Source organism: Abrus precatorius, unplaced genomic scaffold (assembly GCF_003935025.1).
Source record: "Abrus precatorius isolate BTA unplaced genomic scaffold, Abrus_2018 Scaffold3, whole genome shotgun sequence".
Classification (NCBI taxonomy): Eukaryota; Viridiplantae; Streptophyta; class Magnoliopsida; order Fabales; family Fabaceae; genus Abrus; species Abrus precatorius.
Window position 1 is genome coordinate 32,600,509 of NW_020874373.1, and position 14,224 is coordinate 32,614,732.

At 34.7% G+C, this 14,224-nt stretch overlaps 2 protein-coding genes across 7 annotated transcripts; both read right to left on the bottom strand.

Moving 5' to 3' along the window:
* Positions 1-395: 395 nt before the first annotated feature.
* On the bottom strand, positions 396-14,016 carry LOC113863788 (uncharacterized RNA-binding protein C660.15-like). 6 transcript variants are annotated; one of them, XR_003504559.1, is made up of 15 exons: positions 13,447-13,946; positions 12,258-12,835; positions 12,085-12,174; positions 11,725-11,964; positions 11,053-11,274; positions 10,686-10,974; positions 10,268-10,593; positions 10,058-10,164; positions 9,864-9,967; positions 9,697-9,770; positions 9,505-9,604; positions 3,525-3,623; positions 2,580-2,624; positions 1,569-1,706; positions 396-1,025 (listed from the first exon to the last, which is right to left on the bottom strand). XR_003504559.1 is itself a non-coding variant. In XM_027497500.1 (12 exons), exons 1-11 carry the CDS (start codon positions 13,682-13,684, stop codon positions 9,506-9,508), a joined length of 2,367 nt encoding a protein of 788 aa, XP_027353301.1. In that variant the 5' UTR covers positions 13,685-14,016; the 3' UTR covers positions 8,332-9,325; position 9,505. The 6 variants fall into 6 exon arrangements, 5 of the variants coding, with proteins under 5 accessions (XP_027353300.1, XP_027353303.1, XP_027353301.1 ...); XM_027497500.1 differs by lacking the exons at positions 396-1,025; positions 1,569-1,706; positions 2,580-2,624; positions 3,525-3,623 and adding an exon at positions 8,332-9,325 and having other exon boundaries at positions 13,447-14,016; XM_027497501.1 differs by lacking the exons at positions 396-1,025; positions 1,569-1,706; positions 2,580-2,624; positions 3,525-3,623 and adding an exon at positions 8,332-9,379.
* Positions 691-5,539, bottom strand: LOC113863789. Its single transcript, XM_027497504.1, has 5 exons — positions 4,851-5,539; positions 3,525-3,623; positions 2,580-2,624; positions 1,569-1,706; positions 691-1,025 (listed from the first exon to the last, which is right to left on the bottom strand). Exons 1-5 carry the CDS (start codon positions 5,238-5,240, stop codon positions 693-695), a joined length of 1,005 nt encoding a protein of 334 aa, XP_027353305.1. The 5' UTR covers positions 5,241-5,539; the 3' UTR covers positions 691-692.
* Positions 14,017-14,224: the final 208 nt, after the last annotated feature.

The following is a 14,224-nucleotide window of genomic DNA, read 5'->3' on the forward strand; positions in this document are numbered from 1 at the left end:
AGTGAAAATTGTTTATTCCAGAAATGTAGAAAACAGTAACTAAAATTATAAACTACTAAAGACTTCGCTTAATTACAAGGAAATTACGACTGAAATGCTAATAAATGAACACAACACACAACTTCCTCTTGACCCTATTGATCTTTTCTAATATTTATTTCCAACTTACTTGAAACTTTAGTATAAGTAAAATTAATTTTGATAAAAAAAAATTGAACTATTAAATATTTATATAAATTAACTTGAATCACGCATTTTTTATTGAGACATGTTTTTCATTAAAAAAAATGAATTAATTTTATAACTCAAGAAATGTCCACTACCTAATGCTTGTAAGTGGGTGTCATGTCATGAGCATGTACTTGGGGCCTATGCCTCTTGTTTTCCAGGATGATGAGAGAATAGAATGGTGCTGCCCTTTCTTTTACACTAGCTTGAGTTTCTTTACAAGAGCAAGAAAAAAATAACAGAATCAAGAAATATCCACAAAAGTCACATACCTATCAAACTAGTTGTGGAATACTCAACTCTAATTGATTTGCAATCAGCTAACTATTTAAACCCCTTCAAACATGTAGAGAAGTAACTTGAGACAGAGATCCATTCCTGTATTGCCTTGATAGATTGAAACCATTTTATCACTTAATAAAGGAGAGAAATTGAGAGAACAAAGGAATGAGAAGACTAAGGATTTAAGACCTAGTGTTCATTCTCCGAAACCGTAATGAAACCGGATTTTCCAAGATAGAGACATTAATATTGTTCCAAATCTCTGATTTAGTTGGAAGATGAGAAATTTTCTCTAGACTGTCCATATCTTCAGCAAGAACAGAGCCAAACACGGTGTAAGCATTTCTCCATTCCTTGTGATCAGCAAGGCTGATGAAGAATTCTGGACCAGAACCAACCCATGCAATAGATCCTCTTCTTATGGAAGGACAATATTCTTTTGGAATATCCTTGAATATAGAACCATGGGATTCTAATGTTCCTTGAATAAGTGCAAAAGGAGGACCATATGGAGTCTACATCAACATTCAAAATCAAAGAACATTAAATGGGGGGGGTGGGGGGGTGGGGGGGTATATAAATCAACAATCTGGAGGTAAGTTATATAAAATTAAATTTAAGAACAAGACAACTAGCACTGGATACGTTTCCACCATCCAGGAACAGATTTCAACTATTTCAAAACTAGTAAGTTAGGATAGAAATGAAGTAGATGCAACTACAGGAAAAACCAGTAGCAAGCACAGAAGGCCCACTAGTGTAGCCTCTAGTAGATTTCCTTTTTGTCCTCCTTTTATTTTTATTTTAATGGCCAATAACGAAAGAAGGCCACAAAAAGTTGAGAGTTACATTACAGCCATTAAACGCAGTAAAACAGTGAGTAACCATTTCTAATGACTCAAAAATAGTTCCAAGAAATATTGTTATAGAGAAGTGGGAAAAACAAAATAAAATCACTTATATATAAATTTATTGAAAATAATAAAAGAAGCAAATATGTGCAGAAGTAGCATCATGCAAGCACAATTTTGCCTAGTTACTCATGTAAGGAAGCTTACTTTTTTAATGTGGTTTCCTTCTGAATCCCAAAAGCTTCCTCGGCTTTCAGCACGATGAATTTGGCAGCCAACACAATGTGGCAATGCCAACAGCTCAAGAATGTAGGCAACAGAATGAGGAGCACATTCAGGCAAAAGCTGCAGCAATGAAAGTTCAGAACACATTTTTTTCAGCCTTTTTCTTTCAATCTATCCACAAAACAACTAGATGAACATTCGATTGAAATTATATATAAGTAAATAGTCAAGCCATTATAACATTGCAAGTCAAATTAACAACGTAACTAGTACTTAGAGCATTTCAAGCTTGTATGCAACAAAACAACTACCCATGGAGACAGTTTTGAACCCCAAATGTTTCACAAAAGTATAGGGTATATAATTTGCTCAAATGTGTTTGACTGATGCTATCAGCTGCAACTTTTGAAAATTTTCACCGAATAACCAGAACCAGAAAGTAGGTAATAGATTAATGATTCGAGCTGAAAACTAATCATCATGGAAAAAAAAGGTAATGACATTGCACTCAAACAAAGTATAAACAGGTGCAATTAAAAGAAATACTAAATAAAAGATAAAAATCTTTGTTCTCTTTATCTTCAGGAAAATATAATGGTGTAGCAACAAGCTTCTGCCATGGATTGTGACTCAATTTCCCCAATCCATCAGTAAAATAACTAGATATATTAACTAAAGCTCAGCAAAGTCCCACATTATCATGGCATTTATGGAATCTATCCGCCCCTCTCCTTTACACACGTAAAGACAGAAATAGATGGAGAAGCAAATTAGCAATCTACTAACAGTTAGATGCCTTTTTAATGAGTTTTTCAAACACATTGGACATGCCGCCTCATTTGCTAGATTGAACATTAAGGAATACACAACAGAAATAAGATAAAATGGTAAATATGCCTGACATAGTGGATAAAAGAATAAACAACGTAAAAGAGTGCAATTAATGTAAATAAAACGATATATAACATAGAGGATATGCAAAGACAAACTTACTTTTATATGAAGATTTCCATAGTCAGTTTCCAGACCAACAATTCCCTAAAATACAAGTGTGTAAGGAAAAGATGAAAATACAGCTCAAAGATATAGAGAAACTTAAATATATGCAACAATCACATAACTGAAAGATGAGCAGAAAACAAAGTATATTGAAAATATATTGAGCAAATTATCATGAACATATATACATTTATGGATAGAAAAAAAAAGGGATAAATTATAATAATATAAAGAGCAATTGAAAACACAATTAATTAATACATATTCAGTTCTTAGAATGAAATGATGCTAACATAAATCTGGATTCTCAAAATACATAAAAACAATAATGTGGCTTGGTATCAGAAAATCCTCCCAAAGTAATTTAGAATATATAAAAACATGCAAGTCTAAACATAAACAGATAACAGGTAGGGAATACATAACTTGGGCCTTCCTATTTGGGCAGCAAAAGTTTTGGCCCCTTTTAACAATCTAAAGAGGGAAAGAAATTGGCACTTCTTTTTTCTTTGTTTCTTATCCAATAGAAGTTTAGCATAGTGTAGTAGTGTATCCATTAACATAAAACGTTTACATTTGGTGCATTTGGTTGGAGTGTAACTAGTACTTTTAGGGAGATTTCAATGACACAACTTGATTTAGAATAAGATTAGGCATTCAGTTCCCATCTGGCTTTAAGCACATGGCATATGTAAAAATGGGGTTTATGTTGATGAATTGGACAGCTTTGTTGCATTGATGCTCTCTTTTTTATTGAGGATTCCTTATCCTCCCATTTCTTCTTAGTTTTTCCCCTTTGTCGCAATGAATCTTCTTGAATTAAAAAAATAAAACACTTTTAGAATCCATATAAAATAATTTGATAGAGATACACATCTCAAATTGGTATATGCACTATATGTCAACGAGAGAACTAATTACAAAAAATAATATTTCTACCTCTTCCTTTCCAAAGACAAACCCAGAAGTCCACATAACTAGATCCCCTGAGTCTCGTCGATCAGGATTTAAAGCATCTTTTTGTCTTTTTAACCAACACTGAAACAAGAGCAGGAAATAATATTAGGATAAAGTACATAATGTCTATGCCTAAAAAACAGGAATATCCCTACCTTATACAATTTTAGATTTAAAGCAATAATAAACTACACCTGCTAAAAGAGTATATCTTTACAAAGATGGCACTGTTATGCCCAAAAAGAATTTGAAATCAAGATATAAATCATAACCCATTCATGAGTGCCATTCAGTTAAAGAACAAAGGCATTAAGCCAATTAGATTCATATTGATCTAAGAAGATCTTTGTGATAATCTTTACAAGTTCATTATGTGACAAGTATTAAATAACAGAACTTATAGGTACTATAAAAACCAATTACTAGTAGGCAAAGATTGAAAGCATCATCATTAAATAAGTGATGGTTTTCTAACATAATGTTGAAATTTGAAATATTTAAATAAATATACAGCAGAAAGTAAGAAACTATAAGGACGTAATAGAAAGCAAAAATAGCATAGACCTCTTTGTGGTCAAACAGAGGCTACACCACAGAAGCTACTCTATCCCCTTCTCATAAATATCAACCCACCCAATCTCAGATAGGATTTGAATATCCGAACAGCAAGATGGAGTACCAATGCACAACCATTGGGGTGTCCCCTCGGGAACAAGTAGCATATAAACTGAATCTTAAGCTAAATCTCACTGTGGGGAGTATAAACAATGAAAAATGAATAAAAGTGATAAATAAAAAATCTACAGGAAATCTACAAAAACTTGAAAGTTCCGAGCATCGGCACGAGCCAATCAATACTGCTAAATGGTACTTCATATACTGACAGGTGCGCTACAAGCAGTCAGTCAAAGATTCTCTAAATCATCAAGCTGAACGTTACATTGTTATAAAAACAGTAATCCACAAATAATCCCATGTTCATATATATATATATATATATATATATATATATATATATATATATATATATATATATTTACCATGTTACCTAATCAATCAAGTGAACAGTTAGTACCGGATCACATTGGTATCAAAGCTCATGTGAATTTGGACAAAACATATACCTGGATACATCCTTATTATCCTTCCCTCATTATTATTATTATTATTACTAATCCATTTTCACTCCCACCAAGCACACACTTAAAATTCTAGCTGTCCTCTCAACAAAATCTCCAAGAAAACAGCTGAATGTCCTAAATCACTTGACAAATCTAGTATAAAAGAAATGCAGAAATGCAACAATACCTCACCAAATCTAGGTCCACATGCCTCTCTATCTCCGCAAAACACCCAGGAATTACACAAACAAGGTCCTCCATCACCACCACACATTCTCTTACAAGCCATGCAACAATCCTCCGAGGAATTGACCCTAAATTCAGAACCCCATTTGACAGCATCACCCCACAGCTCCAAATGCTCAATCCCTCTACAACATTGTCCTTCTTCAGAACCCCCCAAATCATCATCAACAACAACACCACCATTTTTGTCCATTGAAGAAACGGGTACAGGGCTGGGTCTGAAGACCACGGTAAGGAAAAGATAGACCGTGGAGCATGATATTGTGCCTATCAAGAAGAGCGTGAAAAGCGCGAAACGACCGAAATCTGAGTCGTTTTGGCGACGACCCATTTCAGATACAGAGAAATACTAAATGGGTAACGTTCTGTTTTTAAATTTTTTTGATAAATTTTTTGCGTTTATGTTGTGGAAAACATAGGAACAGCAACGATAAGAACCAACCACCTTGGCGGCTTTTCATAATACGAAGTTTTCAATCCAAATTGCAATGCAACAAAAACAAAGGCAAAGGTGATGCTTCCACCGCAAAACGTAACGACACGTTCCCCACCTTTAACCTCTTTCATCTTTTTTTGTCTTTTTCTTTTCTTATTTTTCAGACCCTTCTTTGTCTCCTTACTATTTCCCTCTCACATTGCGTGCAGATTCATCATCCCTGCAAGTTTCCCAACAATACCTTTTTTTTAACTTTTAAGATAGAGAATGCTATGATGTCACATTATTAAAGAATTTTTGTTGATGTACATTGTTATTAATTTATATGAGATTTTTTTTTTAATATGTTTTGAAACAATAGTTAAGAAGATGTTTTTATTTCTTAAGTTTTAGTCAATTTTAACTTTGAATTGATGTTATAAAATAGACAGACGATGGAATTGATGAAAGTACTATATTTGATTCTATATTTGATTCTTATCATATTAAAATAATAAATAATAAAGTATATTTTTAGTATTGTATGATATATTGAGCAATAAATTGGTATAAATTAAAAAAGCAAGTTAAGTAAATTTTAAAATTAACATAAAAGATTATACTATGTTTTGTAAAATAAATCATAAAAAATAACAAAATAGTAACAAGTTATATGTAAATATCATTTGTAAAATATTCTTTAAAAAATATTTTAATCAATTTGACTAGTTTTTTTCAGGCTTCTAGTCAACTAATTTTTAAAGCTATGAAGGCCCATGGCCTAACTAGTTTCTAATTCGCCAATCGAACCGAATTAATAATTACACTTTGAACATTGTAATTTTTTTATTTATTTCTTGATTATTGTTGTTAGTTTAATTGTGGTAAGTTATGACTCAACAAATGGATCATTAACATGTGACATAAAATCCAAAAATGAACAAGTTACGGCAAAAATAACTTTTATCAAAATTATTCTATTTAATAACTCATAAATATTAATTTTTACTAATCCAACTGCTAAATTAGAAGTCTTGTAAATCTCTCATAGAAATTATATCTTCTTTTATTATCTTAATCATCTACGCTTTAAAATTAAAATTTGAATTATATTGTGTGCAGTGGCATCCAACCACTCAAAAGCTTTAAAATAGTGTTTATTTTTGTTTTATAAATGGGTATTTGTTTTTCCAACTACAGGTGATCCAAAACCCCTTTCTTTCAATATATTGATACCCTCAACAAATTATGAAATATTTACTTGGTGTTAACTCTATCAACAAATGTTTAAAATAATTTACTATGTTGAATAAATATTAACTTTTAATCAAGTTATTGATACCCATGAAAAACATGATACCAAGGTAATTCTTAATTCCAAGCTATTTTAAGAAGTAATAAAATCATTTAAATAATAATTGCTACCCCAATAGGAGAGTTAACTGAGCTTCTAAATTTAACCTTGTAAAGTTATATTTGGACGGATCATTTAAGAATTTCAAATTTAAAATAAAAGGCATTTGAATTAATGCAATTTAATTTACAAAAACACTTAGTTTGGATGATTATATGAGAAGTTGTAAATTGTGCGACAGTTAATGGCTGTGGCAAATGCAACAATAACATGGAAAAGTCTGAAACTAAATGGAAGAAAATGGCTTGACGCGAGGAGACACAAATCGTAAAGATGGGATCATGCTTCCACAATTCATTGAAAATGAACGGTCATCGGTATTACGTATTATCAGACGGTGAATTACCTTGTCAAAATGAACTTCGTGGAAATGATAATCAAGACGGAAATAAGTGCTTTTCAAAAAATAAGTGTTTTCTTATTCAAAGAAAATTACTCGTTTTGAATTAAGGACGATTAACAAAATTAAAATCCAAAATCAATTTATTTACATTATTTAATCCTGTAACAAAATGGCTAGGTACGATTAATAGTTATAACAAACCATGGTGACTTTTGCAATAACAAAGTTCTGAAAAAAAATACGTGTTTAGGATACGAAACTTTATCACCTCTAATACCAGGGTATTGATGATTATATATCGAAGAAGGAATTGATGATCTCTACACTGCAAAGAACTTAATATTTAACCTTAAGTCATAAGATACATACCAAAAAAGAAGGAACCACTTAGAAAACACAACACTAGACCGAACCTATTCATGAAACAAAGTTTACACGAGTAACAGAGACACGGACATTTCAATGATCATGCTTACTTTTAATAGTTGTGGATCAATTTTACATCGCACATTCCAGTATAATATTCACTTGAATGGGTTACATGAGATCAACCTTCAGTATATTAAATGGACCTTTCTTACATACTACACCATTTCACAAATTACGTCAAACATTAACTACAAAATATCAATTGAACAAAGCCAACCATGCATTGTATCTCATTAAAACCAAACATAATCATCAAGAGTTGTATGTCACCAAGCATGTAAAAATTTAACAGTCTTGTAAAAATAAATGTGACTAGGAATTCGTTTGAAAAACCTCATTCCCTAGTTACAAAATAACCTTGGAAACAAACGCTCGAGTGTTGCATATAACCACATTATAAGATTTGTGAATTGGAAATATGTGTTGCTACTTTACCTAGAATTACAACGACATGCATGAAAGAATCTACAAAATTCATAAAATCAAATCATTATGGCAGATTGAACAACAAAAGCAATGCAGAACCTGACACTACCAAATAACTTGATGAGAGGCAACACCTGCAACTGCAGTGTATTGAAGAACCAATTTTGACAGGCAGTTAAAATGTTAAAAAAATAAAATCCTAAGCCTTTGTGTAAGGGAGTCATTAATCTAACATTCTCATTTCCCAGGCATCAGTCCCAGTGCTTTCTACGACTCCAAACATCAATACTAAAATAGTATTCTTCTCAAAGACAGATAATATCGTATGAGAGTCAAAAACTAAATAGCCAACTGGACAACAAAGAATATCATGAGTCGGAGTCCATGAAAATAAACTTCTGGAGTGATATTTAGGTTAGTTCAGTTTGCCATCGGGGCATGAGTTCTGCTAAATCAAGCAGGGTATAACCTGGGCTTAAAGTGCCAACTTCCAAAAATTGTCAAAACTCAAAACTTGTTAGTCACAGATGATATTAAGCGATTTCAGCTACTTTACAATTCTGTAAAGTTGCACTTTCCGACGATATAGCATAGAACAAATGGTTTTCCGACATAATGCAATTTGATAGTATCGAAGTGTGCAAAAACAATTGCATCACAAAGAGAAAATTTCCGAGAGGACCAAGTAAACAATCTTAAGGAAAAAGATGTGATGCTCCGTTTGCATCTTGTAACCCCCCCACCCCCTCTCCCCCCCTCCCCCTCAGTACAAAATATCATGTTAGAAACACTTCAGCAACACAAATTATCTGTGCATCATGCTTCCTAGGATGTTACTATATCATGATCTTTCCTTTATTTAGTGCTGAAGTAGTTGCTCATGTTACTACTACCAATGGTAGCTCCACAAAGTGCTGGGTAGTTCACTCTTGTTCATGATCATGGCACTGGCAAAAATATAAGCAATCCAAAGAGTAGCAATATATCTCTGTTGGGAGGAAAAAGACCAACTTTTTGACAGCAGGTAAAAATCCAATAATCCTTAACCATAAAGTAATATCTGGGGTGTTGTTTCTTTCCAAATGAACAGGATATGGAGTGATCTTTCACATTACCCACCCATATGGGAGCCTTATAAAATGAAGTTTAATTACATCACTTGCTCAGCACTTCTCTTTCCATTTCAAATTCAGTACTTACAGCACAAAGTCAAGAACTCAAAATATGTCCACTGATAGAAGACTTGAATCGGCGTAACCCTTGATTTGTGATAAACTCCCAACCATGCTATTACTTAGCAATGTTCCTTTGTCTCCAAACAGTAGGCATCATTATGAGCACAAGCTTCAAAGTCCACATCCTACAGCAGCCTCTTTATTATATTTAGATCTGTTCATAGACAAATTCACTAGTGACCAGGTGTGCAATCATCACCAGCCATCCCTTACGGAAAAATATTGGAGATGCCATTTGAGGATAGAGAAATCTCTCAGAAAGATATTAACATATTTTGGTGCTTCGACATGTACTTCACACGAAATGCAATGGCAAAGAGTTAGCAGACTAACCTCAATAATAAGACCCAGATCCACCACCACTCATATAACTGCTGCTGCTACCAGCCACACCCCTGCCAGAATACATGGATGAATATGAACGGCCACCAACCTACACCACCAACACAATAAAATATAAGAATGTTACACATAGATAGCCATATATAAACACTACTTCCACTTGAGAAAGGCCAGTAACATTACATCACTTCCACGGGATATGTAATCACCACCATAGCTTGATGAGTACATACCACCATCACTACAACCAAATGAACCTGACATGCAACACACCATAAAAGATGTAAGCACTAAGGAAATAATATTTGATGTTCAAGATAACATATAAGATTATCTACAACAATATCCACCTCCGCTGTAACTCGTGCCCTGTCGACTGCCATATGTCCCATGTAAGTCTTGATTAGAAGTAGAACTTCTGCTGCCACTATATCCAAGACTAGATCTTCCAAGTCTACCAATCAAAATGTAAGGACTAAGTTAAAAAAAGAACAACAGGATAGGGGCAAGGAGATTGCAAGAACTTTCTTTGGATGAATCTAACCTATCACCATAAGCATCTCCATACTGTGAAGCACTACCTCCATAGTCATAATCCAAACGAGATCTTGACTGGCGAGTACCAGTATCATACCGTAGAGGAACATCATCCTGATGAGAAATTATAGCAAAAGGAAATTCATTTATTAATAAGAGAATTAAAATGATATTTAAAACAATACCATTAAAATAAATATTTAGAACTAATACTCACTATGGCAGCATAAGGACGTTTCGAGCCAGATAGAGTGTCATAATCACGGGGGCGTCCTTCACGGTAACTTAGATGGGGAGGAGGAGGAGGCCTCTCAAATCTTTGGCCATAGCCATGATCAATATAACCTCTCTTTGGTGCAGCACGAGATGTACTTCTATGCACCTCAGAATAGTCAGAGCCACGGGTTGGATAATCCCTATAAGATGTGTGCCTTTGAGAAGCCACCCTAGAGCCATAATCTGCAGCAACTCTACTTCTCGGAGGAGGTAGATCCTCACGTCGACTATAATCTCTCTTCCCACTACTTTTTGGATATGCAGGAGCTAACAAGTAACAAGACAATATCATGGTATATTATTCATGAAGACGACTAACAAGAAGTCTGAATATATATATATATATATAAAACACATACCAGTGAATCTCCTGTCATAGGATCTAACTGGAGGAGCCACTGGCCTGGCTCTTTCTTGCATGGACATGACAGAACGTCTGTTTCTCACACCAACAGGTCTAACTGGTGGAATACGACTTCCAACTCCTCTCACTACATGGGCAGGAAGACTACGTGGTGCAGGTCGACGCTGTGAAGGCCTTACCAAACTTCCAGAATTGCGGCCAGAACGGAAGCCCCCATGATTAACATGTTTTCCACGGTGAGGAGGTTTTGAAAGAGGCCGTGACAATCTAGCCCTAACTTTTGCCTGAAATAAGCAGTAAGAATTAAAAAATGCCACATTTAGCTGTAACAAATGTACAATGTACTTCCAAGACAAACGGACCTTTTTGTCACCTTCACCTAACCCTGCACTGGTAATGCTATCAGCGCATTCCACAGCAGCAGCATGAGTACTAAATGTAACAAATCCATAATTCTTCCTCCGAGCAGCTGGCATGTTCCTAGCGAGCTCAATTTTTTCAATATCTCCGTATTTCTTAAGAACATCCCGCACATAATCCTCATCCCACGAAGGAGGTAGTGAATCAATAAATACAGTTTTAACCTGCACTTAGATACACTGGATCAGATACACCAAAAACAAATAATGATTCATCAGTAAATACAAGGTAATATTAGGTTATTAACAGCTAAATGCCAATAACTATGGCAGGGATAGAATGTATGCTTATCCATATATTAGAAACTACTGAAGTTTCTGCCTGCCTACTCTCCATAGTATGCTGGGTTAAAATTGTAGAAATTTATTAATCAAACAAACAGGTAAATCCACATTGCTCTTTTATATATAATAAATTATCAGTAGAAAACTAAAGTCATAACACCAAAAATACTGTCTACTAAAAAAAATGAACCACTATGGATGTTTGGCTTGAAGCTAACATAGGTGTTTACAAGTAGCTCAAATGCTTCGATAAGATCAAAGAACCATAATTTTGCAGGTTCTAAATAATGATCCTTGGCAAAAGCAAGGAAATCAAATTCAGGAAAATACCTGTGCCATAATTTCATCACCCAGATCAATAAAGGAGTCTGCAAAGGAAACCTTTGCAGGCTTATCAACTCCAAACACAACATCTCTCTTTTGCAATCGCTTATAGGCTTCCTTAGCATCTGAGCGAGATGAAAACTCCAAAAATGCAAATCCACGGTTCATTCCCTCATTGTTATCATCTTCTACTAAAGTCAAATCCTCCACATTTTCAACTCCATAACGTTTCAATTTCTCCTTTAACTGACACCAGAAGTTGCATTAACAGTTAGAATCTCAGACCTTGAAGGTGGCAAGAAAGAATACTAGCAAGCATAACTCAGGCCTCTAAGGTAGCAAGAAATAGACCAAGAAAAAACTTACAGCTTCCTTTTTCCAAGTCTTGCATATGTTACCTAAATAGAGTGTATCACTGTCCTGACTGGGACTAACACCACATTGTTTGCCATTAATCTGAAATTGCAGTGATGAAAACATATGATTTGATATACTGGCAATTTTAAACCTGCTCTAACTAAGATAAGATCAAAGATTACCACTGGATTTTTTAGCTCTGCCACGGCTCTTTTTGCTTGCTCAACAGTTTCAAAACGCAAGAAAGCAAATCCCTTGTTCCTTTTAGTCTGGGGATTTATCATCAACCTGACTTCAGTAACCTCTCCAACTTTACTGAAAACCTTCCTTAAATCATGTTCAGTAGCATCCTTATCTAGGCCCCCAATAAATACTTCAAATTCCTTCCGCTTTTGCCTCTCCTTTACAACTTCACGGTGTTCCGCTTCCTCCACGTCAGCCATCTGTGCATTGTCATGCTCATGCTCATACTCCTCACCACCATTTTCATGTTCATCATCATTGTCATCCTCAACTTCTTCATAAACATATTCAACTTCTTCATCCCCTGAATCACCCTCTTCCTCACCAACATTCTCTTCAGGTTCTTCCTCTACATCATCTCCCACTTCCTGACCACCTTCATCTTGTTCAATTTCCTTCTCATCATAGTCAACACCACCATACTCCTCAGGTTCATACTCAGGATAATTATCCTCCAAATCTAAGTGTTCATCTTTTTCATATTCATCTATGGACTCCTTAACCTCCCCTTCATTGTCTGCCAAAAAATAAATATTTAATCATCCCGGTAAAACACGCTTAACTTTTCTAACATAGCAATTATTAAATTTGGAAGTCCATATTCCATAATCAATCCTTATCATTCTTGGTCCAAACTATTTCCAACATTGCATGACGTATAACACTAACACACGACAGAAAAGGAACTAGAGCAAAAAATTAAAAACCCACCTTCATCGCACATCCATCCCATGAAATGCCCTTCCATCTAGAGTTGCCAAAAAGTACAAAAGAAGCAATAATGGGTAGCAAATTTAATCATGATCTATCATAAAAATTGCTTCCCACAAAAGGAACCATATCTTCCCTTGCTATATATCAAACTATACTTTCACCAGTTGTTTCTTAATCAAATTATGATATCCACACAGAACAAATACACAACTCAAATTCACATGATAAATTTTGAAAGTCTACCATAAGTAAAATTTTGAACTTTTGACACACCCCATGTCACAACAGCCACAACATGCAGCAAACGCTAATAAATTACAAATAATATCGCACAAATCTCAGCCTCCTAAGACCCAAAGGAAGAAATTCCACAAAAATCGTATAAATTAAAAATAAAAAGGAAACCGGACTCACTTTCCACCACAGCCGATCCATTAGGCACTGTCCCAGCTTCTGGAGCCAATTGATTCACATCATTGGGCTTCTCTTCCACCCCAACATCAACAACTGGATTTTCTTCATGATGCACCGCAACCACTTCTGCAGCTTCAGGCTCGTGCTGCTGTTGCTGTTGTTTTTCAGGTGCAGTTTTTGAGGATCCCCTCGTAGCTCTCTTTGCCGCAGCCCCTCTCTTCACCACTCTCGGAGGCATCGTTCGAAGATTTCTTCACCCGAATCGAAGAAAGAATAGACTCAATTTGATGGTGCGGATCAGAAAACCCTAAAAAAACCCTAAGCTGAAGACGATAGAAGGGTCCAAAAGGTCTCGTTCTAAGTCGAAATAAAAATAGGAAGTGAACCCAATTGCCGAATATGAAAACAGATGGAAAATTGGGCAAAGAGAAGAAGAAAAGGGAGAAGTCCCAAAGAGAGCGTGAGAATCAAATAGGAGCAATTGAGAACGCAAAACCCTTGAAAGGAACAAAAGGTACCACTATTTCTAATTAGGGAAAGAAGGAATATTGTGCTTCCATACCAACAACCACCGTTGACCAGACCAAAATCCTATTTCATTGTATCAATTTTCAGTTTTAAATTTTGAAATCTATCGAATTTGTATGGCATAATTTTTTATTATAAATTTTTTTTCTATATTTAATAGTTTTTTTAATTTAGGGAGTAAGAGATTAATCTTTTTCAAAATATGAAGATTAAGCAGATTTTACTTTTTACGCATCAGAAATTAATCATT

Excerpts from the sequence above, each read along its gene's own strand:
- LOC113863788 (XM_027497499.1), bottom strand. The coding sequence starts at position 13,684 with ATGCCTCCGAGAGTGGTGAAGAGAGGGGCTGCGGCAAAGAGAGCTACG. Across the intron at positions 9,968-10,057 it reads GGAGATGCTTATGGTGATAG|ACTTGGAAGATCTAGTCTTG; the intron begins GTTAGATTCATC and ends TTTGATTGGTAG. Across the intron at positions 9,605-9,696 it reads ACATATCCCGTGGAAGTGAT|GTTGGTGGCCGTTCATATTC; the intron begins GTAATGTTACTG and ends TTGGTGGTGTAG.
- LOC113863789 (XM_027497504.1), bottom strand. The coding sequence starts at position 5,240 with ATGGGTCGTCGCCAAAACGACTCAGATTTCGGTCGTTTCGCGCTTTTC. Across the intron at positions 1,707-2,579 it reads ATGGAAATCTTCATATAAAA|CTTTTGCCTGAATGTGCTCC; the intron begins GTAAGTTTGTCT and ends TCATTGCTGCAG. Across the intron at positions 1,026-1,568 it reads AAGGAAACCACATTAAAAAA|ACTCCATATGGTCCTCCTTT; the intron begins GTAAGCTTCCTT and ends ATGTTGATGTAG.